We start from the raw sequence: 26,411 nt of genomic DNA, 5'->3' as shown, positions 1-26,411 counted from the left end.
CACCATTCCTGGAAGAAGGCTCCTTAAAGTTCTGAAGTCACAAAATACTACATTTCTCATCTGATGGTAGAGCCAGAATGTCTTTTCAACTCTATGCTCTTCCTTCAACCCATGAATCATCGTGTGGTAAGTGAAAACATCAGGTACACAACCTTGTTCAGTCATTTTGTAGAGCATTTTAAAGGCCGCCTCAACCTTCCCATTCTAGCAGAGGCAATCAAGAGTGTGTTAAACGTTACGGTATCAGGGGGACAGCCATTTACATTGATTCCTTGAAACAGTTTCATTGACCTTTCCTCTTCACATTCTTTGCAAAGCCCAAACAACTTGTTATATGTCAAAATTGTGGGTGGCACATTCATCTCCTTCCTCCGGTGGAAAATGGCCCATGCATCATTCTCTCTGTTAGCCTTATACAAGGTGTGGATCAAAATAGTGATTGTTCTGTCACCTGGATCACACCCTTTTGCCGGCATTTCATGGAACAGTTTTACATCTTCATCTATTTTCCCATCCTTTCTGTAGCATTTAATCATGATTGTATTTGGTGAAAACCAATATGAAAACAGCTTTTGCCCAACTGGGCTGGCCTAACTCTGCCAGACTATAAACAAACATTAAAAGCAACTACATTAGGTAAAATTCCCCTATTCTTCATCTCTTCAAAAGTCTTAAGGGCTTTTCGAGGCTATCCTGACTTCCTGTAGTAGTCCATAAACAGGTTACAAGTATAGGTCATAGGATGAGAGCCGCAAGCTTCCATTTGATTGAAGAGATGTTGAACTTCACCCAGTCTGTTTACTGTTAGAAGGCCAGTGACAAAGTATTATAAGTCTGCCGAGTTGGCAGAATTCCTTTATTTTTTATGGTATCAAATATACTAAATGCTTCATCAAATTGTCCTCCTTTGCAGAAAGCATCCAGAAGAATAGTAAAAGCAACAACGACGGTAACAGAACCATCGGTTTCCATTTCCCTCCAAAATTCTCTCACAGTATCTAATCTCCCCTTATCTCCAAACTTGTCCAATAATGTCAAATATGTAACTCTATCTGGATTCTAGAATTTTAAATGCATCCTTGATTCTACCACTTTGACCAGGATCCTAATACATATTGTAAATGTGACATTTGGTTTCGATCCCAGTTCTTTTATCTCCTTCAAGAGACCCAGAACAGCATCAGCATGCCACTTTTTCCCCAATGCAAACATGAGGACAGAGAAGGTCTTCAGACTTGGTTTAAGCCCTTCAGATACCATTCGCGTACAAACATCCATAGCTCCTTTCCAACACCTAGCCTGAAGAAGTAAACGTATCAAGCCTTTTGTATGAATAAGCATTCAAGACAAAACCTGCCTTCTTGATTTTTCCAAGAGCAGATGGAGCCTCCTCTATGCCTCCCTCCATGCACGTTAATGATATCTTGAAAATTATTAAATAAGAAGGTCCAAATTTCTCTTATAATTTGTTTTTACATCATATCACGCAGTAACCATCTCTTCCGCTTTCTCCTGTCGCCTCATAAGCTTAAGCGCGTAATTGCTGGACTCGGTTGAAAGGACAACAGCATTTAGCTGGGCAGAAGATATGAAGAATCATAAAGCCTCATTAGAAAGATGTCAGTACTACAAGCACGTCTTTTGAATTCAACCCTTCATAGGGTTTCTCCACCAAATAAGCCTCACAAAAATGCTCTCCCACAGACCCATGTGCTCGTTTTTTTCTGTGATCCAAATCTTCAAATGTTTGATTCGTTTTCGTTTCCCAAACGCAGTATATCCAAAACATGCGACCTTGTAATCATTTCGCTCATTGCCGCAGAATCTCGAGGAGCAGAGCTCCATTATACTCATAACGAATTCAAACACACTAAAAAAAACCAAATAGTGCAAGAAGATGAAAGGGAGGATGGGAGTGTACAGCATTTTCCCCGCGACGGTGAAAGATCTTACCAGCTTTCTAACAAGTAAACGAGAAGAACATGATGAAGAGCGTCAAATTTATCCGAAGCAGAGTTTACCGGGCGTTAGCTTGTTTTGAATTCCTGGTAAGCTAATCCGTTCAGAGGCGTGAGTGAGAACCGTTTCTTGCCTCCATTTGTGTCGAATGGTCCCACCGTGTCGACTTGGACATATGGCCTGATTTATTTAGTCCGACAGGAGAGCCAAATGGGCAAGGAATAGTCTTTTATATGACCCGCGAGTTACCGAACATCCAGAGTCTTCTCAGTGAGACCATGTAGCGAGCAAAAAACCTAAAAGCTATAAAACTGAGGAAGAAGGGTTGTTATGGTTTGGAATTTTGATTCCTGAATACTCCCACCGAACTCAGTACTTTGATTCTTCTCGTGCTTCCATTCAATAGTCAAAGGTTGTCTTCTCCTCTCTCTATTCTCTGAGCAGTAATGGGGAGGAATGACGGTGGAAACCAGATAATCCCGGAAATAGTATTGGAATCTACTGCGAAAACTCTCTCCAACTTGGAAGAACTAAAATCCCACTTATTTGACTTCCTAGCAGTAGCTGAACCAGATGCTTGTGCAGAGATGATGCCGCTACAGCGGGCTCATGCACTTCTCACGCTGGCGAAGACGATCTCCACTCTCTTCACCCGTAAGCCATGCTAAGTTGATTTTATATGCGAGAGATTTCTTTGCTTGAATCAGTGTACATTTAGGTTTCTATAAATGATTCTATAAATGAACTTCGAAATTCTTCTTGCAGTGAGATTAAGGTGTGGTGGAGTTCACCCAGATAACCATGCTGTAAAAACGGAGATGGTAAGTTGGTTCTGAAAATTTATAGTTTTACAATTGAAATTTCTTGGGCGTTTGAGAATACACTGACCTTACGTATTTATTCTTTGGTCTTTGTTGTTAAATAGGAGAGACTGAGCTTGTATCAGGAGAAACTTGAGCGTTTTAATGACTGGAATAAAGGTGATTCGCATTAGAAATCCAAAATCGCTTGTTCATATTTCATGTTAAAGTGGCTTTAGATGGTATCTTAGTTCTTTTCCATCTTGGAGGAACGTTCGTGTGGAGCAAGATAAGACTCTGCTTGTAACATAAATTGGTAGTTTGTTCAGGATACTCATTCCCGGTCCCTGTTTGTCAGATTGTTCTACATAACCATCTGTTTGAGAAAGTATGCAACAGTTTAGTTATGCATTAAGCTTGCTGCAACTTAGGTGGTTTGTATCACCAAATTGATCTTGTGAGGTTATCGCAAAATCATTCCATAAGAGGACTGATGCTGCACTTGTCAATCATATAGTTATCCATTTATCAGTGCCAGTTTACACAATGCTTGGGTGTTATTTATTCTTTCAGCACCTTTGCGACCTTCTACTACTCTCAATTGCCATGCCGCCACACGTTTCATTGAGCATTCTTTGCCTGATCTGACACCAGGTTTGTGTCTAAATTTCTCCCTTATCGAACTCATTTTTTTTTTCTATTTTAAATTTTTTCTAGAGTTAATCTATAGTCATAAATTTAACTTTTCAGAGCAAAGACAAAGTATGCAAGCTATAAGTAGAACAGAGGGAGGTAAGAGTAGTTTCCATGAAATTAGAAGTCAAAAGAAGAGAAAGTGGCAATCTTCTGATAATCAGTCCGTGCGGGTAGCTGCTCAGGTGTTTCTTGAGAAAGCAAGCCAAGAGCTTCTTGGTGATAAAGAACTCGATATGAAGGGGCCCTTGAGGGATGATATCTCAGATGATGAAGATGATTCTATGGCTTAGCTCTCCCAGCTATTATGGTTAGGTGCAAGAAATGAGTGAGTTGATTGATTTGCTTTCAATTTTGTGAACCTACTGACTTTTTCATGTTTTTGGATTCAATATATGGTAGAAGTTAGTGGGCTCTTGAAATAAATCTCTTCACAGCGTTTGCTATTTATTAGGTGATATTTCATTGCTTTATATCTTATAGAATTTTAGCAATGAAATTGTTAATGTCATACTCTTTAAGTTCTGGATGCTTTCTGTCTGTATATGAACTAAAAAAATTCAGATACAATTTCTTTCTACTAAAATCCACTCATACCTTGTAGCCTGATATCTTAACATACCTAGACACTTCATGTGAGAATAGCATTGTTATCTAGAACATCGAAATTATGGGTGATTGGTGATTCATTTCACTACTTCTATCCTTCTTCCTGGTATCAATAGTTGCTTCTTTATGCATGATTCCCTTCAGCCATGGAGGTATTGAGATATGTTTTGGGAGGTTTTAGATATTGCATCATCATTTTCTTGTATTTGGTCTCACATTCCGAGATCTGCAAATTCGGCAACAGATGTGCTTGCCAAGCAGGGAGCTTCCTTGCATTCTCTTGTTGTAAGGATCTGCTCCCTCTTCCTTTGTAAATTTTTTCTCTTGTTAATATAAATACATCTTTTTAAAAAAAACAAAAAAAGTTGCTTCTTTATGCCAAAACTTGTTGTTCTTCTTTCTTTTTATGCATTACCATTAACTGATGCTCAAGAACTTAGCATGTCGGTAAACTGGCATGGCATGAGAATTGAATTACAGTAAGTGAGAGTGGCTTTTCTTTATGGGCTGAGAGCCTGCTCGGATTGTCATGTGAAAGCTACATTTCTGCTATTCAGAGAACCACTTTGATAATTTATAGAACATAGTCTTATGTTTTCTACTCATTTTACTTTCAAGAATAATTAAGAAGAGAATCAAAACATAATAATAGTAAGAGGCTACAAAATGTTGCTTTGAACAGTAAAAAAGTACTCCTCAGCAGTCTAAAAGGCACCCTAAACTAATTCCATTCAGTAAAAGACAACAACCAAGAAAACATTTTCTTCATCTTTTCCTTCCTTCTTCTGTTCAATTTCAATATCTAGTACTATTATATTATTTAAATCTTGTTTTTGAAATTGCATCCCTGTTTGTAAGTGGTTGTTTACAAGTATCTTCTCTGAATTTCACATAATTTTTATGTGGACCCTCCTGAAAAACCTAACAGACCCATCTAGGCTATTTCTGGTTTGGTGATTTTGGAAGTTCACTTAACAGATTATATCTTCTCCTTATCAGTAAATTCAAACAGGCTGTTTTTTTACTTCCATTGCCTGTATATAGAATTTGATTTTTTGCAACCACAACTTATTGGTCTATTAAACAGAAATGCCCAGCCAGTCTTGCGTCTCTCGAAGATTATTCATTTGTTTATCTTTTGCCTTCACCTACGTGGTATCAACTGTTCCTGTGAAGATATTCATGAAACTGCTGCTGATACAACCTGGAACTGGGAATTTATTTGATTGACTATCATTTGTTGTCTCCATAAATGTATTTCTAATATATTGGTTGAGTTAGCATAGTCTTTCTGCAAGGGGTTATTGCAGTCCATTTTCTTTCTAGAGCAGCCTGTGGAAATCCAGCAATTGTGCGATGTTATAGAGGGAAAATTACTCATTCTGGTTGCAGCTTTGTCTTTTTGTAGATGACTGAATTAGTGTGTAGTATCTCATCCTCTGCATTCTTTTGTCCTGTGAATTCTTCTTTGTTTTACCAGCACAATGTGATTATGTGAGTTGTTATTCCATTCAAATTGATTCGTCTACCCTTTTCAAATTATGGTTTCTCTCGCTTTGCTGTCATCATATGTAGACACTTTACACCGCCTTGAAGGGGATTGGGGAATCTGAAGACGATGCAACTGGATCGACTGTCTTGCCCTGCGACATGATTTCAGCCTGTCGGCGTCAAAATCCTGTGCAAATGCACAAATATATCACACGAAGAAATGTCTGTGAATGGAAGAACTATCTGACGAGCATTTTATGAGTATTCATAGTGGTTTCACTCCTTATCGGTCGAGGATGGAATGCTGTAGAAATCCTAAATGAATCATGTTCAGCAACTTTTATTCATTTAGAGATAAAAATAAAATTCGATGTTAAATTAAGAATTAAGCTCTCTTAGATTGTCTAGGTCCTATAGAATATTATTTTACTTAAAATATAGTTTTCAAATATTTACCAGCTCTATGAATCTTCTCTAATGGCCGTGTCATGTTTACTCTATCAAAATTAATGCAGAGAGTTTAAATATGGTCTCTTCAAAGTCTTGTTTAGTAACAGGGCATATTGAACATGTCACATTGAACAGATAATAAAAATACTCGCTCTGACTGCGTAACTATATCGATATCTTGTTATCCGCCTTATTGACAAAAAATATTTCTATCTTCAACTAATTATATATAAAACGAAATTATTTCTAAGGTAAATTGATGAGTTGTGGACCAAGTTTTGAATCATGAAGACGGGGTTAAGCCTCAAGGGGCCACGGCGGCGTTGCGGACAGGGGTGAAAGGTCATTTTGACGCATAGGCGGGTGGGTGATGCTGAGTGCTGAAGCTTCCGACCCGCTTTGCTGCTGAATTTCCTAAAGAGGGATATCCCAGATGACCGGTACAAAAGGGTATTTTCATTCATGAAAACTATATTGAAGCCTCTGACTATATCTTTATCCTATGAAATAAGCTGCACTGCTCCGGCTCCGCTGCATTCCCACCCTTGAGTCACTCCTCCAATGGCAGCTACAAGTGCCCTAACATGTCAGATTTCTAACATCCACAAACTAAATAACAGCAGCAGACACCGTAGCTGCTCTTTGGTAACCATCGGTAAGTCTCATTCTGAGGTTTTATTTGTCGCATTTTCTTCGAGTTTTGTGCTCTAATTTGTGTGTCTTTTGCTCGATTCATCCAATTGCTGCCATTTCGTGCTGTTTTTTTTTTTTTTTTTTTTTGCATCGTCATTATAGATGCCCAATTTTTTCTAATGTTTTTTGCTAGTGTTGGTAGAGTTTTTCAGGGTTATTGTTGATCATTTATCGCATGAGTCGCTTTCCTTTTGTTCTTTTAGGAACAACATTTTTCGTATATGGGAGTGAATGCTTATCCTTACAACCTCTTTAGTTGGTGTATATGTTATTGAGAGTGGATATTTTTTATTTCAAGCTTCCTTTAATCTTTTTCCGTGACCTTGTGATAATTATAACGATGTGAACCTGTTGGGTTCTCAAATCTGTAATGCTTTTTTCTGTTCTCGTTGGGTTCTCAAACCTGTAACGATGAGAACCTAGTTGCAATGAAGTGTAACTGACTGATTGTTAATGGCTGTGATTCATCAGTGAAGCGATGAGTGTTATGCGATTGGAAATAATGGGAGTTAATAATTATTAGAACTTGTAGTCTCTAAATTATACTGACTATTTTTAACTTGTGAAAGTTTTGATTCATCATTCCCAAGGTACAGTTCTTTTCTCTTTGCTGGACCTAGACGAATTGAATTGTATCAATTATAATCAGGACATAAGTAATGAATTTCAATCTAACAATTTTGACGAAAAAATCATAAGGTACTTTGTTGATGAATTGCCACTGTATACATTTGATTAACATTAGAGTCACAAATTTCTATCAACTCAAACGTTGATCGGACAGTAAGACATAACAGAACATATATGGCAAAAGAATGATGTGAACATGATAGGGAACTCATGGAAGGGAAGGAAGGAGCTCCTACATTACCTAACTCTATTTTACTTCTTTTGTTGATTGATCAACCCAGACAAAGCTCTAGAGGCCATGACCAAAGCCCATTGCATTAGTTACCGTCTTTGAATTCCCAAATGAAGTAAAACTATTTGACATTCATTTGTTCATATAACTTCAGATATTTTTGTCTTTTTAAACCATTTTTTTTCAATTGCAGCCAAGTAAACTAAGAAATGGAGGAATTAAAGAGAAAGAAAGTGGAGGAGAAGAAGAAGAGACGAGAGAGGAAGAAGGATTGCATTGGGAAGCAGTCTCGTTAGGGTGCCTAGTTAATCCCTAACCTATTTATTAAACATCTTAAGCGATTATAAGGAAAAAAGTCCATAATGTCCGTACTGCACCTAAATCACTTGCAGCCATAAAACAGCAGCAGAAAAAGACAAAAATTACCTAATTAGACATGTCTAATTAATACCTTTCTAACTATAAGCTTAGGACGTAATATACCATTTAAATTACCAAAATGCCCTTGAACTTTAACAAGCTTCATGTCTCTTCTGAACTCCACATTAATGCCTATGGCCATCCTACATAGATGTAAGTGTTACCAGTATTATCAAATCCTCTCAGGATCCCTAAGTACCATTTGACAACAGTAATCTCATCACCATGTTCTGTTGGCCTTCCCAACCTGTTCATCCTCATGCAACACTAAAATGTAACTATTCTCCAAACACACATTGACTGATCTACCAAATTTTTTTCTTTTAAAGAATTCTGTGCAATAGTTTTTTTTCTTTTTCTGGGTGGAAACATATCTGGAAACACTTCCATAACCCTCTCAAACTGTTTTAATATTCAATTTTTACTTTCCTTGCAACCTCTTGGAATTCATTTTTCTGAACGTTTGTTTACATGTAAGTTCATAATATGGCCGGTTGTATGATTTTGGCTTATTTGCGATACTGCTGAATGTATTGTCAGAGTGGTTCCGTCCACTTTTGTTAGAGTTTGTGGTTTGAGTTAGGTACTTGGCTTTCCGCACCTTAAACGGCTAGTCTTTTCGGGTTGTATTGGCTAGGTATCTGACTCAGAACTCCGAAGTTAAGTGAGCTTGGGCAAGAGTAATTATAGGATGGGTGACCTCCTGGGAAGGACTCTTGCCTAGGACTTTGACATGGTATCAGAGCTAGGCACGCCACGGCCCGTGTTCGTATCCCGTGAGAAACGGCTCCAGAATGGGCGGGGTGGGTGTCAGAGTGGTTCCGTCCACTTTTGTTAGAGTTTGTGGTTTGAGTTAGGTACTTGGCTTTCCGCACCTTAAACGGCTAGTCTTTTCGGGTTGTATTGGCTAGGTATCTGACTCAGAACTTCGTAGTTAAGCGAGCCTGGGCGAGAGTAATTCTAGGATGGGTGACCTCCTGGGAAGTACTCTTGCCTAGGACTTTGACATGTATTTCCTTATGAAATCTAGAAAGCCTATTTGAAAGCCCACAATGGACGCTCCTATATATACCTGTGGGCAGAAAAGAGTGCCAGTAAAGTAAAATATTGATGCTGGGCTACTGTTATTAGCTTGCCCTGGATTCGTTAAAATTGTATTTTAATTCTGAGGCTGGAGACTTAGATCATCCACATCGTCAAGCCTCTTAAATGGCGGGTGAAGTGTGAAAGAAATGGTTTAATTGGTTCTTGCAGTAGACTGAAATTTAGATGGCTACAAAATATTTACAAGTAAATTTTTTTCTATATGACATCATCTTCATACTTAAAAAGTGTGATCTTGGCTAGCAGGTTGGCCAAATGGTCAATGGGATGCATCTGGACATGATGCCCTATGGCTGGTTCTGATGATCATTCCAAATGCATATGGTTTGGGACTGCAAGCATGCAATTTTTTAGTACAAGGTGGATATGTGCAGTGTATGGAATGCATATGCACATGCAGGCACAGACATGACAAACATGTAAAAAGTGAAAATCAAGTAGAAACCATAAGAGAACAGACATGGGTATGAAAGACTTAAGAAGAAAAACTACCTTCGTTTTTTTCTTTTTTTCTTTTTCGTTTGGAAAAGTATCTACATTTCTTATGTGGGCAATCATTGAGAACATTTGTAGTGATTTTTTCATTACAAAAAAAGACATGTAGTCTGAAATCTGGCAAACAGTTCTTGGAACAGGTTAATAGCTGTGTAATACTTATAAATACCCTGTTCAAGCAATCTCTTTGGGTGTACAAGAGGCCAATGAAGGTCAAGCCTAATCATTGAGTTAGTTTTTGTTTTTTGGCTGAAGTGAAATTAGAATTGCACAACAGTTGTCTTTTTTGTATTTCTAGAGTTGTTTCCTTGCTTCTTCTGTTCTGTCTTGTATGCAGAGCCTTGTTTGGGCGGTTTGTTGGCTGTACTAGATGTTGGCATGTCTAGGCCATTACAGGTTACTGCTACAAAGAGATTCACTTGATTCAGCAGATGATATGCATGCATAGACAATAGTGATTGGCTTCGTTGAAATAATAAATTTAGGTGGTTAGGAGCTTCCAGATAATTTGGCTTCCGAATGCATGCACTCATGTTCTACTAGAATCGAGCAATTTAGTATTTCCATTTCGCTTGTACTGTCATGTTCTTAATGCATCTGAATTGGAAATCCCCGACTATGTTGTTGAAGTTGTCTTTAACCTATATTATCTGTCCATGTTGTACGAGTAGCCTCAGTTGATGTTGTCCAGGGTAAAACAGATACTTTGTTGTGTGTTTTGTTGTCAGTCATGGTGAATTATATGTGCTCCTTTTGCTGAACCATTCAATGTCTTAAGTGTAAAACTTGTGTGGCTTAACAGCTGGAGAAGAGAACTCAAACTTGCATGCATTTGGTCAACATTCAATATCATGGCCTTGGAAGAAAACATTTCACAAAAGATCTGTCATAGTCAATGGTCTATTTGGAGGAAAGAAGGAGAGTAGCGACAAGAATGATGATGCGCCTTCTAAGGTGAACTAAGTGAATCTTTTTAATCAATATCTTTGTGAATCTAAGAAATTTGTGCTACTTTATTGGCTCACTATAGAGTGTCTTATTGCAGGCAGGAATATTTGGGAATATGCAAAACTTGTATGAGACAGTTAAAAAGGCTCAAATGGTTGTCCAAGTTGAAGCAGTGCGTGTGCAGAAAGAACTTGCTGAGTATGGTCTACCAAATATTTTATATCTTCTTTATTTTCTTTTGTTGTTACTGTCACAATCTCTCAATGAAAACTTGGATTACCTTTTCTTCTTTCAGAACAGAATTTGATGGTTTTTGTGAAGGTGAACTGATCACGGTATGCTACAAGTCAATATTCTGTTTATTGTTGTTGTAACACTTGCCACCAATCTGGACTCATCAAGTTAACTATTTCAAGTTGAGCATCAAGTTTCCTGTGTTGCCCCTTGGCCCTTGAAACATAATTTTGTGAATTGTTTGTTTTATTTAGCTACAAGTGCAAAAGATATAGCAGTGAGCCAGTGGCATACCTTGTGATATCCCTTGATACCTCAAATGAAGTGGAAAGTCTTGAAAAAAAAAGGAAAAAAACAGCATGTCTACAACTTCAATCCACTGTCACGAAAATGTGTATTGTGCCATCTGGAACTATTGCAGAAACTGAAACTTTCTTTTCCCAAGCATGTTGTACTTCTTAAACTAGCAGTTTTAATTCGAGTGAGTCTTTCATCACGATTGAAATGAAACTTGCCCATACCATCTATTCTTAAATGCTACCCTGTATGCCCCAGTCAGACTTGAACCAAGAGCTTATTCTAGAAGCCCTCCATGTGGTGATTGAGCCAAAGAACCAATTTGCATTTTAATAGTGCACCCACCGATATTCCAAACTTTTCCAATTTATTTACTGATATAGTAGCTATTACCATTTACTAGTAGCCTGTAGGGAAAATTGAGCAGTGAATGCTATGATTTGTATACATATAAAATTAATATCATGGCTATGATCATTAACAATTATATGTTGTTTATCTTCACTTTTTGTGTTTTTGGGAGTATTAGTTATTTGGATTCTTAAAGTTCCCTCTGCCTCAGAAGATCCTGCCTTGGATGCTGGAATAATTTTCATTATTCCTATTTATTTATTTATTTCTTTTTTCTGTAGGTTACTCTTTCTGGGAACCAACAGCCTATACGAACTGAAATTACGGAAGCCGCAATGGAGTTAGGAGCAGAAGTAAGCAACTTCATTCTCTTATGCGATTGCTAACTGTTTCAACTTTATGATTGTCTTTTTTAGTTTTGCAATTTAGTGAGGTTTCAACTACTACTGAGCCTTGATTTGCAATGGATTCTAGTTGTTGGAGATTTTGAACTTGAATTTCTATTACAGGGGATAGTCTTAAATGCAAATTACATTTGTTTATATTAACAATAGTTGTTTATATTAATCAAAAGAATTGTTAAGAAAGGGAAATGGCCAAAAGAATAATATGTCACTTAACCAGGCCTAAAGAGATATATATCTTTGCCCTGTCAGACTGCTCAAAATTATGAGATCTGGTTTTAGTGAACAAAACAATGAAAAATGGGAACTTTGTGGATTTTTTTTGCAATTTCCAGGTGTTCTTGTAATAAAATTGCTTCGTATTTGGAATCAAATACCCTCTTTCGAGGATGAAATAAGACGTTTTTCTTTTTAAACTGAAGCTTATGCAATATTTAGGGATCTTAATATACCTAATGACTGGAGTCAACTCTGAAAGAAGTTCAATGATTTTCTTCTTTTGTTAGCCGTATGTGATTGGTTCCCCTTCTGTTCCGTAAGTTGTTCTTCTGTGATGTTTGAACAAGCAGATAGCTGATTCATCAGTAGTATGTAGGTAACTCCGACATGTATGGACTAATGTCAACTAGCTTCTCTCTGATAAAAGACTTGGTAAATTGGGTTTGAGATTATGAATGCTCTGTTCAATAGTTTTATGTTGGCAGTTTGTAGCAGTAAAATTTTACAAGGGTCAGTACCTCCTAGTGTTTCAACTGGATCTATCCTCTCATTTTACTGCTGTTAGCACATCGATGACAATTTAGAGTTCTTTGACTGAATTTATTTTTCGTTTAATCATGACATATGTAACAGTAGATCATGTTTGTTGACAACCTCATTACATATGATTGAACAGTTTGCTTTGAGATTCCTAATACTAGTTTATGAGTGCAGAAGCTCTCCCTCCTGGTAACTGAAGCATACATGGATGCACATCAAAAGAGTGTTCAGGTAGAGAAAATTGATGAAAGTCTTTTAGTTGTTTTAATGTTGGTCATTTTAAAGTTATACAAGTAATAACCTCTGAAAATTTGTTTCACACGCCTGTTAAGCTTTACCTACCATTTGGGTAGACTACTTGTGCCAAAAATCCTTTTGATTAGGACAAAACCAAGTTTGCGACAGGGGCTCAACAAAAGGGAGAACGGGCATACTAGATCCCACACGATGAAATCAGCATTGTTTAGTGGACTGAAAATTGGAAATTGGATTTTTACAGGCCATGAAGGAGAGGATGAGTAACCTAGCGCAGAGCCTTGGAATGCCACCAGGTCTGAGTGAGGGGCTCAAGTGATTTCCAAGGTGTTGATAAAGATGAGTTTCAATTTTGTATACTAGCACAGCAAAGAGCTGTAACTGTTGTAAGCTTAATTGACAGGGCAGCTTGAGTTTTTATTTCTTAATCCCGTCTTTGAAGAATTATCTGCGACTCTCCTAAATTGTTGATCATTGGCGAACTGTGAGTTCTTTTCTGGATGAAGTGGTAAGTTGATCGTTTCGGTTCTCTTGGAATTACTTTTATGTCTGGCCTACGCGAAGACTGTTTTTTACTACACTAGATCAGCAGCGGATTTGTTGCAGTCTTCAACCCCTTTTTATGTTTATTGCAATGGTTTAATACCAGTTGCTTACCTCTTATGAGAATCTCATGTGACTATCAAGCTTACAACCCTCATCTAATTCAATTCCTTTGACCTTACCAAAAAGTCGAAACTCGTAAATCGCATCAGCCTCTCTTTAGCACTGAGAACGAAGTATCAAAATGGTCAAATATATCCAACGTGGTAGTATCAAAATAGTCAAATATAATGAATTTTCAATATTATTGGGTTCCCATCTCTCCAATATTATTGTTCAGGACGCAGACGCAGACACTGCTCAAGTGCTCATCTTTGATGAGAAAAAGCTTCCTCTGATTTGATAGAAAAAACTACTGTTTTTCCGTTGATTTGATGGAGCAAAACTGCAGGGAACAGTTCATCTCCTCGATTCGCAAATGCGTTTCGTTTCCTGAGCAGTAACAGCATTAGAATGCATGCAATTACAAGTCTAAATAGCCGGAAACTCCTGCTTTTAAGAAATTTTTAGGTGGGGAAAGGGTAGATGATTGTCGTTTCAGAGGATCTTTAACCACTTCTGGATCACCTGCTTCAATTCAAACATTGAATTTTGAAAACAGAGAGTAAATCCATACCTAATAACAGCTAATGTGAGGCTCTAACGACGATCTTTTTGCCTTAGATTAATCAATATTTCGGATGAAGACACCCGAGATTTGATGTTGAAAAGGATGCGGGTGGCTGTTTGAAAAACTCTCCAGTTTACGCATCTCCTTGTCTTTACCACATTCGTTGAATCCAACATGCCCAGCGTCTTCTTCCACTCTTCTCCGGGACCATATTCGGGTAGAGAGAGAAAGAGAGAGGGCGTGAGACTGTTGCCATGCATTTATGGTACTGCTTTTTTTTTTTTTTGTCAGTAACCTCTCTAATGAGACCTTCTCTTAAATGGGGTTGTGCTGGAACGCTGGCTACCCTCTCCGGTCTTCACCTTCTTTTAAGTTTTCAAGTTTTATCTCTCTGTGTACATATACAGGTTTGCTTCTGCTCTGTCTCTATCTTCTGGGGAGGTCCACATGGCTGCCCTTCTGCATTTGGAATTAACTCCCCATCCGTTCCCATAGTTAGCTATCCACTTCCGTCAGTCCCATGAAGTAAAATTTCCCTAGCAGCATCCCTTATAGACCACACACTCTCTCTCTCTCTCACTCTTCTTCTCTCTTGTGACTTACAGGGTGCAATGGAAACCATTCTGGGGAAGAAGAAGAGTCTCTTGTCCTTATCCTTGTCCCCGGCTTTCTTCTTCTGCGCATTCTTCTTATGTGATCTAGTTGGGACATCCAGAGCTAACAGAACCAATCAACAGCAGCTAGATCATATAACTGCTCTGCCTGGGCAGCCGCCGGTGAGATTCAAGCAGTTCTCCGGGTATGTCACTGTGAACGAGCAGCACGGTCGAGCTCTCTTCTATTGGCTGACCGAGGCTGTCGCCGACGCTGATAGAAAGCCACTGGTGCTTTGGCTCAATGGAGGTTACTTTAGTTTATTACCTACCTTTTTAGCTGCTCTGTTTCCTTCTTCCATTAATGGGTTTGTTAGAAGTTTGGGTATTTGCTTCTTTTGTCTGCCTTTTGGCTTCTGAGTCTCTTTTTTCTCTAACATATCCATTCGGAAAAAGTGCAGTAGTTTTTGGGAAGCTTATTATTTCAGAAGAGAGAATTTTTTGACTCAGAGACTGAAACTGTCGCAAAAGGAAGATAGCTTTTCTTTTCCTTTTACCAAGCCTTTCCTTCATGCTTTCTTCTCTCTTTTTTTCACGTTTAATGGGGTTTTTCAGATTTGAAGAAAATCGTAGTAAAAACAGTTCAGGGAAGAACTTTTTCGTTTTCCTTCTTTCCTTCTTTCTGTATTCAGCAATGTTTTCTGAAATATAGTACAGAGAAATACTTGGGGAACAAAATGCAGGTTATGGAACATTGTTTTCTCCTTCTTGGCATTGGATATTTAGAAAAGAAGAAGTATATAAAACACCCCAGAACTGCTCTAAAAGGAGACTTTTGGCACAGCTGATTGATAAAGAAAAATCAATCTCTCTCATAACTACATCCGAAAGGCCAGAACTGGATTCTTCAATTCCATGAAAAAAATAGAAAGTAAAACTTTCTCTTTTCAATTACTTGCTGTTGTCTATTGATTGCAATGTGATGGAACACCCATCCACGCTTTCGAGTCATAAATATGATTTGTGCCGCACCGGGCGTGTCAAACTTCCGCATGCCCCCGGAGCCCACCAAGCCATTTACTCCAGTCTCCAGGCAAGCGCGAAGAAGACGAAAGTGACGTACACACTCTGCACCCTCAGCTCACATTAGTCCCCTCTACATTCTTCCGCAACCCAGAAATCTCACCCATTGTCGTCTTCTTCCTCCTCCGCCAGAGCCCAGTCACTCACGGAACAAATCTCCAATCTCAGTGAGAGATTCCTCCGGTTTGTCAATGGCGGAAGACAAGAATCGTGATAATGAAAAAAAATTCTTTCTTTGGGCCGCGCGTGGCTGAAAATGTGTCAGCCTCCTTTCCAAAAACTGGGAAAAGTTTCCAACTTTGCAGGAATTTCAGTGGGCCCATCATCATTTGTTGCAGGATCCATTGGGCTGAATCATTAGGGTGGGCCCACTGCCACAGACGTTTTCGATTTTCAGGACAGCTAGTGCACCTTTACTACAATGATGCCACCGCTGACTGATCCCGGAAAGCGATGCCTTTGTTTTCTTCGCGATTTTTGTTTTCCCGACAGAGATGGGGCTCGGTGGGGTCTACTTCTCGGCCATCCTTCTTTCACAGGCTGTGGTCCCGGGATCGACTAGTCCCTTGGGTGAAAAGTAACTCCTCACAAAGTCGGAGGGCATATTCGTCATGTTGCTTTCTTTGTTTTTTCCGCCGGTCGTGTCGTGCACCCGAAATGAATACCCTGGTAATTTTCATCGAGATATTTCATCTACAGAAAATTAATGGAGTGGCAATATGGTAATATATGTGCAGGGCCGGGGTGTTCATCTATTGCGTACGGCGAATCGGAAGAGATCGGACCGTTTCGGGTCAACAAAACCGGTTCGTCTCTGTATTTAAATAAATACTCGTGGAACAAAGGTGAGTATTCTACTACTGCAATACTGTCTGCAAATTGCATGCAGCATCTGCTGCAGTCATTATTTAACACTGGCATAAACCGTGATCCTCCTTTCGTTCTTTTTATAATTGCAGAGGCAAATATTCTATTTCTTGAATCCCCAGCTGGTGTGGGATTTTCTTATTCTAATACTTCCTCTGATCTGAAGGACTCAGGGGACGAACGAACTGGTACAAATGCTTATAATTTATTCAACTTTGATAGCTTTTAGTTTTCTGTTTAGTTATAGTTCTAGTTCATGATGCAGCTCAAGACGCTCTAATATTTCTGACAAAATGGATGTCAAGATTTCCTCAATACAAATATAGAGATTTCTACATTGCTGGCGAGAGCTATGCAGGTATAATAACTAACAAATTGTTAGTAAAGCAAGAAAGAGGTGAAGATAAACTGTTTGTTTATATTCGGACTTTTGTTTTTTATCTCTGTTTATGTAACTCGATACAAATATAGAGATTTCTACATTACTGGCGAGAGCTATGCAGGTATAATAGCTAACAAATTGTTTGTAAAGCAAGAAAGAAATGTGAAGATAAACTGTTTGTTTATATTCCGACTTTGTTCTCTCTCTCTATTTATGTAAATGCATGTCTCTGTGGTGTATCTTTGTAGGTCATTATGTCCCTCAGCTTGCAAAGAAAATCCATGACTACTACAGACCTTCCAAAAGGCCGATCATCAACCTCAAAGGCTTCCTTGTGAGTATATTCAGGCTTCTCTGCAATTCATGTTTGATTGGATTTCTGGAAGTATGCGTGCATTCCACAGATGGGGAGGGGATACTTTAAATCAAAATGGACAAATTAGAGTTCATGGTTAATTAAGTGTTTCTTCAGTGACAAACGAGAATTAAAAATTCAACCGTTTAACAGTAACTGAATAGGAATTCCGCTCACATATAGGTGGGAAATGCTGTAACAGACAACCACTATGACAGCATTGGCACAGTGTCATACTGGTGGAGCCATTCAATGATCTCTGATACGACATACAGAGCCATCCTATCCCTCTGCAATTTCACCCATGTTGACAATTCCCCCGGATGTGATAAAGCCCTGGAATATGCCATGAACCATGAATTTGGCAACATCGACCAATACAGCATATATACACGGACCTGTATGTCTTCGTCTGCCAATGCCACCAGACATCACCGACTCAAGAAAACCTTTATACGCAGACGAGCATACAGTTATGACCCATGCACAGAGAACTACGCTGAGAAGTACTTCAACAGGCCGGAGGTTCAGAAGGCCATGCACGCCAACTTGACTGGCATTCCCTACAAATGGACTGCTTGCAGGTGTTTCTCTTGTACTGTAGGGTCTCTGTAATGAGTTTGCAGTACCACAGTGAGGATGGTCATTATCAGTGTATGACTTTTTTTCGACGTGGGTTTCTGGTGCCAGTGATGTTCTGATCAAGCACTGGAAGGACTCTCAATTTTCAATGCTGCCCACCTACAAGGAGCTGATTGCTGCTGGCCTCAGAATTTGGGTTTTCAGGTACTTGAGTCCCATTGTCAATTCAGTCATCACCTTCCCTTCAGTCAAAAGTCCAGAAAGACACTGTCCCTGAAGCATCGAATCATATTTGCTTTTCATTATCAAAAGAATCAAATCTTGATTGACATATTGAAAGATTCAAAATCACATCAATCAACCTGGTCATGGTGGGGATACGTTATGTCATATCTAATGGTCAGTATCGTATTTCTTGCAGTGGAGACACAGATTCGGTTGTCCCGGTGACAGCCACCAGGTTTTCCCTTAGCCATCTGGGCCTCTCTGTGAAGACCCGATGGTATCCATGGTATTCGACTAGACAGGTTCGTCTGCTCTGAAAAACAGAACTCAGAAAGTTTCAAGACCTGTTTGGATTTGTATTAAGAAGTTAACGTGTTCCAGGTGGGAGGCTGGACGGAGGTCTACCATGGATTGACCTTTGCTACAGTTAGGGGGGCAGGCCATGAGGTTCCTCTCTTCCAGCCAAGGAGAGGTCTTCAACTCTTCAAGTCGTTTTTGGCTGGCCATGAACTACCAAAATCATGACACAGATTCATTCAATCAACGAAGAGTAAAGTTGTAAAGGGTGGATGGATGATGATTCGTTGAAAGTGTCTTGGGCTTTTGCAGCACTGATTCTTGAACTCTTAACCCATAGAAGTCATGGGTGAGAGATTAGCTATGATTTGTCTTTTCTTTTGGAATGAAAAAAGCCATGCAAGTTTATTATAATTGTTGTTGTCGTTAATTTTTCTTTGTATTGTAATTAAATGTTATTACTATGGGCTTTACAAATTTATATTATAGAAAGTTTGTCACATTATGTGAAACTACCATAACAGACCGCAGTGTACAATTTTCAGAGGATAATCAGAAATTAAGTAGTATTGACAGGGCAAGAAAGGAGATACAGATATTCGTTCTTGGCGAAATTTAAACTTCAACTTAACGATGATAATATATGTAGGGATCATAAAAAAAAATAAAAAAATTAGAGTAATTATTTTTATATTTTTTTTGCAAAACATTTTTTATTAATTTCTGGTGTTTATATTTATAATTATAATAAGTATATTTTGGCGACGCCAAAGAAGCGACCTACTCAAGCGGCGAGGGTAAAAATAGAAACATAGAATGACAAGTTTTCAGGGACAACAAAGGGGGAAAATTGATACGGGTGGGATTACACAATTCCTTGATTGCCTCTCGTCTGCGTGAGAATCTTCTGAGCTAGCCGATCAGGTAGTTTCTTTGTCGACCTGGTAAAGGATTTACTCTTTGTTGATGAATTTTTTTGTTGGAAACGTATATTAACTTGGGTTTTAGCTTTGTCTGATAATCCGATTTCGTTGCCTTCTCGATTGAGTAAAATGTTGGCAGAAAACTGGAACAGATGTGGCATCTTATCGAAATTTTGAACTTCTATTTCATTTCCGATTTTCCTTACTTTTTCAAGAAATTATTCCCAGGGGTTCCAATCTATTTCTGGCATTACGTTAGTCCCTCAAGGTCTTTTATTGGGCTCTGCTTTCATTAGTTGAGGTCGTGGAAGGGTCTAAATATCCACGGTTATGGGTCTCACGTGAATTAAATGTTTTTTCTTGTGTTTTGGTCTTCTTATAAGAATATAGAAGTCTTGTCTATGATGACTTTTTTTTATTTATCAATGAGTTATATCAAAATATGATCATGGGAAGAATATGAAGAGGATTGGTCATACGTTCTTTCACTGTAACAGGTAGTTTAGATTTTGCACAGTAAGATTTGACCACTGGTACTGATGAAGGATTTCTAATATTTCATGGTTCTGTGGTGTGTGATTCAGTTGATTTAGAACTATTAACAGTTAGACTTAGAGAAATATTTATATTATTCTCTGTTTTGGTGAGTAAGTTTGGAGCTCGATTAGCAAGGTTTCAATGAAAAGAGGTCTTTTGGCCTTATCTTCTGGTTTCTGCTGCCCTCATATTGATCCCCCGGAATGGAGATTTTGGTGGACCTTGGGTGTCCATAGATCTGAGGGAACCTGTGGGTGTCATTATCAAAACCGATGTGTAGTATATCTGTTGGCACTCCAATTTAGGCAGTCTGTGAAATGCACGAATGGTGTTGGTTGTTAGCTTTCTCAAGTCAACCCAGTCCATAACTCCGTCACTTTCATGTCATGTGTCTACTTGTATGGAGAATATGTGTTTCTCTCATGTTTTGTCCTTCTAATGGCAGAGGAAATGGAGAAGCTTTAAGGTTGGTCTAAAAGCCACGATTATGAGCATATCTTTTGGGTGGGATTATTGAGCAAACATAGAATATGTGCATATTTTTAGCTGTAAGGTGAAGCCATGTGAACCAAAAAAATGGATTGTTTTGTCTTGTAGGGTATCACATACAGTCTTCATTTGTGCCCTTTCAATAGAAGTTTCTTCCCTCTGCTCATGCTGCTTGGTTATCTCTATCATTTTGAACTCTTTACTCTAGTAATGTTTTCTTCACTTTGCTGCACTTATGGGGAATAATTTACACATATTGTCACCATAGCTAAGATAACTGAGGAACTGCATGATTGCCCACTACTGAACTCAATAAGAACAAGGCCAACAGGTGGACTGAACCTGATCATCTTCTATAGATCTGTTACCAAACCATCTCTACTGTGGAATTCCTACAACAAATGAGACAATGATGTTGTTGCCATCTTCGAGGAGAGAGAGAGAGATTTGTGGAATGAAAAAGGCTTTACAATAACTATACGTCGGATCACCTTGTGTAGATTGTCAAACATACAGGTTTGGTAATATTTATCCTAAGGGTGATGATATAGGGACTAGCTTGTCCAGCTCTATTCAGGAACATATACAGATAAAAGAGCATCGCTTGGTGAAGGCCAAAAGATACATACGTGTTTTTGTTTTTTTGAGAGGGGCGTGGCGCAATTCGAACTCGTGACTTGACACACCTAATGTAAGAAGAATACCACTAGACCAAACGGATACATACATGTTACAAAAGCATACTGCAATTTTCTTTTTCTTTATTAATTACAAATGTATACACCCCTTTCCCTCTGGTGAAACTTGAACTTAAGACCTCACACTTAAAACCTTCCATGTGACCTTGAGCTAAAGATCCCAAGCCACAAGTTGCAATGATTTCTGACTCCAGTCGGTTGCATAGTTGCAAAATGACTGCTAAAATTATTGGGTTCCTTCTCAAGTTCTTTACCATAAACTTATTTAGCTGTATTAACTTTTGTGGATGTTGCAAGACAATAAATCAGAAGCTGTTCAATTTCTTTAAGTTAATAAATTTTGAAGTGGATCAGGTTGTGGTGAAGCAGCAGCAATGCCTGTAAAGTGAGCATACTAGAATGTCCATTTGAGGTAGATAAACTGAGCTTCTTCACTTTGTTAAATGCAGGATGTCAGAAACTATCCCAAGAGACAAGCTTATTGAGAAGCAGAAATATTTTCAGAGCATTCACAAACATACCTACTTAAAGGGTCCTCTTGACAAGATTACATCTGTTGTTATTCCCCTTGCGTTGGCTACCACCTGTGGATTTATGATTGTAAGTTTTTATATCTTTGCGCTGTATCCATCTCAAACATTGTGAAAATTGATGCTGATAAGAGGGTCTTTTCTGCCTAGGCGCGAGGAATCTACAACATGTCACATGGGATTGGAAAGAAAGAATGAGGGCTCTAGTTTGGCCTGGATCAGATAAATGTAGTCTTTTCCGAGATTGTTGGTTGATGGTAATTGTGTGAAGTTTTCTGTTGAAGCCTAGCCTTTTCATCCTAATAATGATCGTACTTGTATTGGGGTTCTCCATGCAGACCAGCTGTAGTTTCTTCTTTTTTTAGAAATGTTATTGCTTCATCTCAGAAGATTGATGTTTTTGGTAATCTTATATCATTATGGGGCTTTGACTTCTTTGTCTTTCTTCTGCACATATCATTTCCTAGTTCGTGTCGATCTCAATGCAGTTTGCTTGGTTTTTTTGTTTCCATCAATGGATTTTTCAGTGCAAAGCTTCTCTTAACCAGAGGTGGGTGCCCCATGTAGGTGAGACGCCCACCCCTGTTTTTTATTCGGTTTTTGAGCTTGGTTTGCAGATCTGGGCATACCTTCTCCTGTTGAGACTTGGCATCTTCAGTTGGCATTCCCGGGCGCATTCTTCCTATCTTGGACTGAAGAAGTGATATCGAGAAACACGGAAGCATTGCATTTAATGAAGCAGAATGAGTTAAACAGTTGTCACAGCAAGCAATTACTAACTTTCGGAGATGATTTATAGTTCAATAGAAACGAAGGCGAATGAGTGATGCTGCCATTCGCCTTTCTTTCGAGGCTGCCCTTCTAGTGACGCTTCTTATTGTACTCAAGAGCATTGGCTCAGGAGTTATTGTAGGCTCACATATGTTTGACATCAACAGCAAGATTGCAGTTTGACAGCAACAGCACGGTTGAATAGTTCTGCTGATGGTCAATAGAAGGAAATGTGATTGCTCCAATGTAGGCTCGAATCTGACCCTAAACCGATCTGCCCAATTTTCATTTTCATTTAATTTTTTATGAAAATGAATCTAAATGATGGTGAACTAGATAAGTTGGAAAACCATAAGTGTACAAGCCTAGACATTTTCATTTTCATTTAATTTTTTACTATACAAGCAATCTCTTTGCTCGATAGTCAATGTTGGAGATATTATTAAATAAATTATTTATAAATATGACATGAAATAAATACATATAGATTATGAAAATTAGATTAATATTTTTTTAATATTTATTAATGTTGTCAAAACCGGATTGAATAGGGCAGTTCAATAGAGTTAAATTAGGAGCAGGCTCTTTTTTGTTCTTATTTAGATAAAAACCGGATTTACCTTGAAATTACATGTAGATGTTACTGGTTATTACAGTAATTACACGTTACCACGCCTGTGAGGCCGAAACTGCCCCACCCAACGGAAAAACAAACTCTCCTCGTTTCAACATACAAAGAAACAAAACAAAAACTCAGTGCCAGTGCCGCTGCCGCTGCCTTTAGTCTCCTCCCCGGCACGCTAATGGCCGACCTGAAGGAACCCCTGCTTCAGCCTCCGCGGTCATCTTCATCTTCAAACCCTAATCCCCGAGACTCTTCTTCTCGCCCTTCCGCCTCTGGTCGCCCTCTCTTCCAAGGCCTCGACTTCCTTGGCCTCAAGAAGCGGGGCCAAGGACTGCGGTCCTGGATCAGGGTTGACTCCTTGGGGGATTCCCAAATCATGGAAATCGACAAATTCACGATCATGCGTCGTTGTGACCTTCCGGCTCGAGATCTTCGACTCCTTGACCCACTGTTCGTCTACCCATCTACAATTCTGGGGAGAGAAAAGGCGATTGTCGTGAATTTGGAGCAGATTCGGTGTATAATTACTGCTGACGAAGTGTTGCTATTGAATTCTTTGGATAACTACGTTTTGCAGTATGTGGTGGAGTTGCAGCGGCGATTGAGGGAGGGCGGAGAACCGGGAACTGCGCGGAGAGGGGGCTTCAATTACGAGGATGTTTATCCGCACAATACATCCCCAGATTATCTTCCATTTGAGTTTCGAGCTCTGGAAATGGCATTAGAGGCGGCTTGTACGTTCCTTGATGCTCAGGTTTGTAAAAGGTCAATTTTGTTTTTACTATTCGAATGTCCAAATATCAGTTCTTCTTGTCAGTTTTTATGGGTTTAGATGTTAACTTCATCTGGCAGTCGAAGTAAAAAAATTCCATGGCATCCAAGTTTTATTTGAGAAGCGAGTTGCTCGGTTTCAGTTTTTATGTATTAAAATCTGCAGTATTTGACTCTCTCCAGACGATTACACCAGCATAGAATGATCGAATCACGTTTTGTATCTGATAATAAATAATGCTGTTAAGGTTGATATTGAAGAGGCAAAGTATCTTTGTTCATCAAGAGGACTACATGGGAAAGATATTTGGTTAAAACTCTATCCAGATGGCAACTCACAGGTTAAGAATTTAGAATCTAAGCCTGGATGTAAAAGCAGGTCCTTCTCTGCGTTCTGATTGACATAACTGATCCAACTTTAGTGTAGCACACCATTGTCAAAACTAACAACGGGAACTGAGTCATACTATTGACATTAATTGATTCTCACCTTTTCATACCCTTTCAATCTACTGTTTCAGGTTAGTTTCTTCGCAGCTGTGTTAATCTCTCAATATTTTGTGGTGGATTTGATATTAGGTTGATGGGGAACTGTCTGTCTTATTTGTATTGTTGTTTATATATTTGGTTGAATTTCTGCTAGATATTGTGTTTACAATGGATGAGATTGTCCACAACCTCACCAGACCATCTTCTCTATGAGCCACAGTCGTCAGGATTAAGGTGCAACCTGTTCCTGAATTTCAGTTAGTTAAAATGGCCACTCAAGATTTGTCCATACTCCATAGGTGGTGGGGGATGACATATCATGCGTTCACCCATCTAGATTTCTCTCTCCATAACACTTCTCTGAAATGCTTAAGTTGGGATCTTCCTCTACCAGTAAAGAAAAATCATGGGGATATTTGTAACAGGACATGATGATTCCTGATCATCGATTGGCTGCTTCTTGCTTATGCTATTTGTTTAAAGCCAGTTACTCTTGATGATTTTCTAATAGGAGCTTATGTCTCTAGGCTGCATATACGTCCAATTAAAAATTATTGGAAATTTAACATGTCATTTGAAACTCTCCTGGTTGAACAGGCAGCCGAGCTTGAAATTGAAGCATATCCATTACTAGATGAACTGACTTCAAAGATTAGTACCCTAAATTTGGAGAGAGTCCGCCGCTTGAAAAGCAGACTTGTTGCTCTAACTCGAAGAGTTCAAAAGGTCTTTCTACATGTCATTTCAGCAAATCATACTTCATCTAGTACATATTGAAATACTTTTACGATTTTGTTTGTGTAGGTTAGGGATGAGATAGAGCAGCTAATGGATGATGATGGAGACATGGCTGAAATGTATCTTACTGAGAAGAAGAGACGGCTTGAATCATCTTTTTATGGCGATCAGTCTGTTGGGTATAGTTGTGCCAGTGGCCCTGGTTTATCCATGTCTGCCCCTGTTTCTCCTGTCTCATCACCCCCAGAGACACGAAAGCTAGAGAAGAGCTTAAGCATTGCAAGGAGCAGGCATGAGAGTATGAAAAGTTCAGACAGCATGACAGATAATATAGAGGAGTTAGAAATGTTGTTGGAAGCATATTTTGTTGTTATTGACTGCACCCTCAATAAACTAACATCAGTACGTAAAGTAAAATCTTGATGCTTTCATTTGCTGTCAGCAAAGGTCTCACTTTTCTTTACCTATTTTTCAGTTGAAAGAGTATATAGATGACACTGAGGACTTCATCAACATTCAGCTGGTATGCATTCCTTTTCTCCTCGTACATTTTTTTTGGGTTCTTTGATTTCCAGTATTTACTTTTTAAAAGAAAGGGCATCGGGCAAGTACCTACAGTTGCCTTTGTGATCTTCAAATTTACAGGACAATGTCCGCAATCAGTTGATCCAATTCGAGCTGCTGCTGACAACTGCAACGTTTGTAGTTGCTATTTTTGGTGTAGTAGCTGGAATCTTTGGAATGAATTTTCCCATATCGTTATTCGAACAGCCCAAAGCATTCAAGTGGGTAATTATCATCACTGGAATCTGTGGGCTCATAATTTTCTGTTCATTTTTGTGGTTCTTCCGGTACAGAAGACTAATGCCTCTATAGGCGTGAAGCAGAGGAATGGCAGAGCAAAGGAAATCATTCCTCCTTTTGTTGCTCTGGTTTTTAATTATATTTTGACTAGGTAAATGATATCATTGTTTTAGGTGTCTTGTGGGGTAACTCTTTTCCCCTTCTTTTAGTTTTTTCGTTTCGTATACTGCGAAGCACTCCATCCCAAGGCTGAAGCTAGAAGCAGGGTCTCTCCAGCTAATTTGGTAAAATCTGGAGAGAGAAAGGTGTGCTCTTTTCTGGGTTCACCTAGTCTATATGTAAATTATTTCTAAACTTATCGGAAATTTGCTTATCAATTCTGCTAATGATTACGAAATAGTCATTTAAGTTTGGGTTCAGATCTGTTAATACATACGTACGGCTGTCTTTTTCTATTACTTGAAAAGGTTCAATGGGACTCGAGAGGAATGAGTTTCATCCATCCTCTTTATTTGGTAGAAAGGACTAGTCTTGTTAGTACAAACAAATCTGAATTTACTTCTTCAAATGAACTTGACGATTGACCAGGAGAGTGATCTCTTATAAGCCCGGGAA

The 26,411-nt window shown here is 38.8% G+C and overlaps 5 protein-coding genes across 8 annotated transcripts; all 5 read left to right on the top strand.

Moving 5' to 3' along the window:
• Positions 1 to 2,282: 2,282 nt before the first annotated feature.
• LOC137945994 (uncharacterized) lies at positions 2,283 to 5,955 on the top strand. 4 transcript variants are annotated; one of them, XM_068792128.1, is made up of 7 exons: positions 2,283 to 2,613; positions 2,725 to 2,780; positions 2,885 to 2,939; positions 3,333 to 3,413; positions 3,510 to 3,551; positions 3,630 to 3,780; positions 5,637 to 5,955. In XM_068792128.1, exons 1-6 carry the CDS (start codon positions 2,406 to 2,408, stop codon positions 3,743 to 3,745), a joined length of 558 nt encoding a protein of 185 aa, XP_068648229.1. In that variant the 5' UTR covers positions 2,283 to 2,405; the 3' UTR covers positions 3,746 to 3,780; positions 5,637 to 5,955. The 4 variants fall into 4 exon arrangements, with proteins under 4 accessions (XP_068648229.1, XP_068648228.1, XP_068648226.1 ...); XM_068792127.1 differs by having other exon boundaries at positions 3,510 to 3,767; XM_068792125.1 differs by having other exon boundaries at positions 3,510 to 3,780.
• A 444-nt stretch (positions 5,956 to 6,399) lies between these two features.
• Positions 6,400 to 13,278, top strand: LOC137947047 (nucleoid-associated protein At2g24020, chloroplastic-like). Its single transcript, XM_068793337.1, has 7 exons — positions 6,400 to 6,657; positions 10,379 to 10,530; positions 10,622 to 10,722; positions 10,820 to 10,859; positions 11,688 to 11,759; positions 12,744 to 12,800; positions 13,069 to 13,278. The coding sequence occupies exons 1-7, from the start codon at positions 6,564 to 6,566 to the stop codon at positions 13,141 to 13,143; spliced, it is 591 nt and encodes a 196-aa protein (XP_068649438.1). The 5' UTR covers positions 6,400 to 6,563; the 3' UTR covers positions 13,144 to 13,278.
• Positions 13,279 to 14,637: 1,359 nt separating this feature from the next.
• On the top strand, positions 14,638 to 18,883 carry LOC137947046 (serine carboxypeptidase 24-like). Its single transcript, XM_068793336.1, has 9 exons — positions 14,638 to 14,940; positions 16,451 to 16,558; positions 16,673 to 16,768; positions 16,846 to 16,938; positions 17,211 to 17,296; positions 17,501 to 17,901; positions 18,008 to 18,103; positions 18,321 to 18,426; positions 18,506 to 18,883. Exons 1-9 carry the CDS (start codon positions 14,649 to 14,651, stop codon positions 18,647 to 18,649), a joined length of 1,422 nt encoding a protein of 473 aa, XP_068649437.1. The 5' UTR covers positions 14,638 to 14,648; the 3' UTR covers positions 18,650 to 18,883.
• A 340-nt stretch (positions 18,884 to 19,223) lies between these two features.
• Positions 19,224 to 22,033, top strand: LOC137946341 (uncharacterized). Its single transcript, XM_068792601.1, has 3 exons — positions 19,224 to 19,345; positions 21,518 to 21,668; positions 21,749 to 22,033. The coding sequence occupies exons 2-3, from the start codon at positions 21,519 to 21,521 to the stop codon at positions 21,794 to 21,796; spliced, it is 198 nt and encodes a 65-aa protein (XP_068648702.1). The 5' UTR covers positions 19,224 to 19,345; position 21,518; the 3' UTR covers positions 21,797 to 22,033.
• A 1,087-nt stretch (positions 22,034 to 23,120) lies between these two features.
• LOC137945529 (magnesium transporter MRS2-1-like) lies at positions 23,121 to 26,265 on the top strand. Its single transcript, XM_068791465.1, has 5 exons — positions 23,121 to 23,748; positions 24,852 to 24,980; positions 25,059 to 25,394; positions 25,468 to 25,515; positions 25,638 to 26,265. The coding sequence occupies exons 1-5, from the start codon at positions 23,173 to 23,175 to the stop codon at positions 25,866 to 25,868; spliced, it is 1,320 nt and encodes a 439-aa protein (XP_068647566.1). The 5' UTR covers positions 23,121 to 23,172; the 3' UTR covers positions 25,869 to 26,265.
• Positions 26,266 to 26,411: the final 146 nt, after the last annotated feature.

Source organism: Aristolochia californica, unplaced genomic scaffold, assembly GCF_029961685.1.
Source record: "Aristolochia californica isolate CCGP_79_NKW_82.1479 unplaced genomic scaffold, dmAriCali1.0.hap1 SCAF_12, whole genome shotgun sequence".
Lineage (NCBI taxonomy): Eukaryota > Viridiplantae > Streptophyta > Magnoliopsida > Piperales > Aristolochiaceae > Aristolochia > Aristolochia californica.
This window is presented reverse-complemented; position numbering and strand designations above follow the sequence as displayed.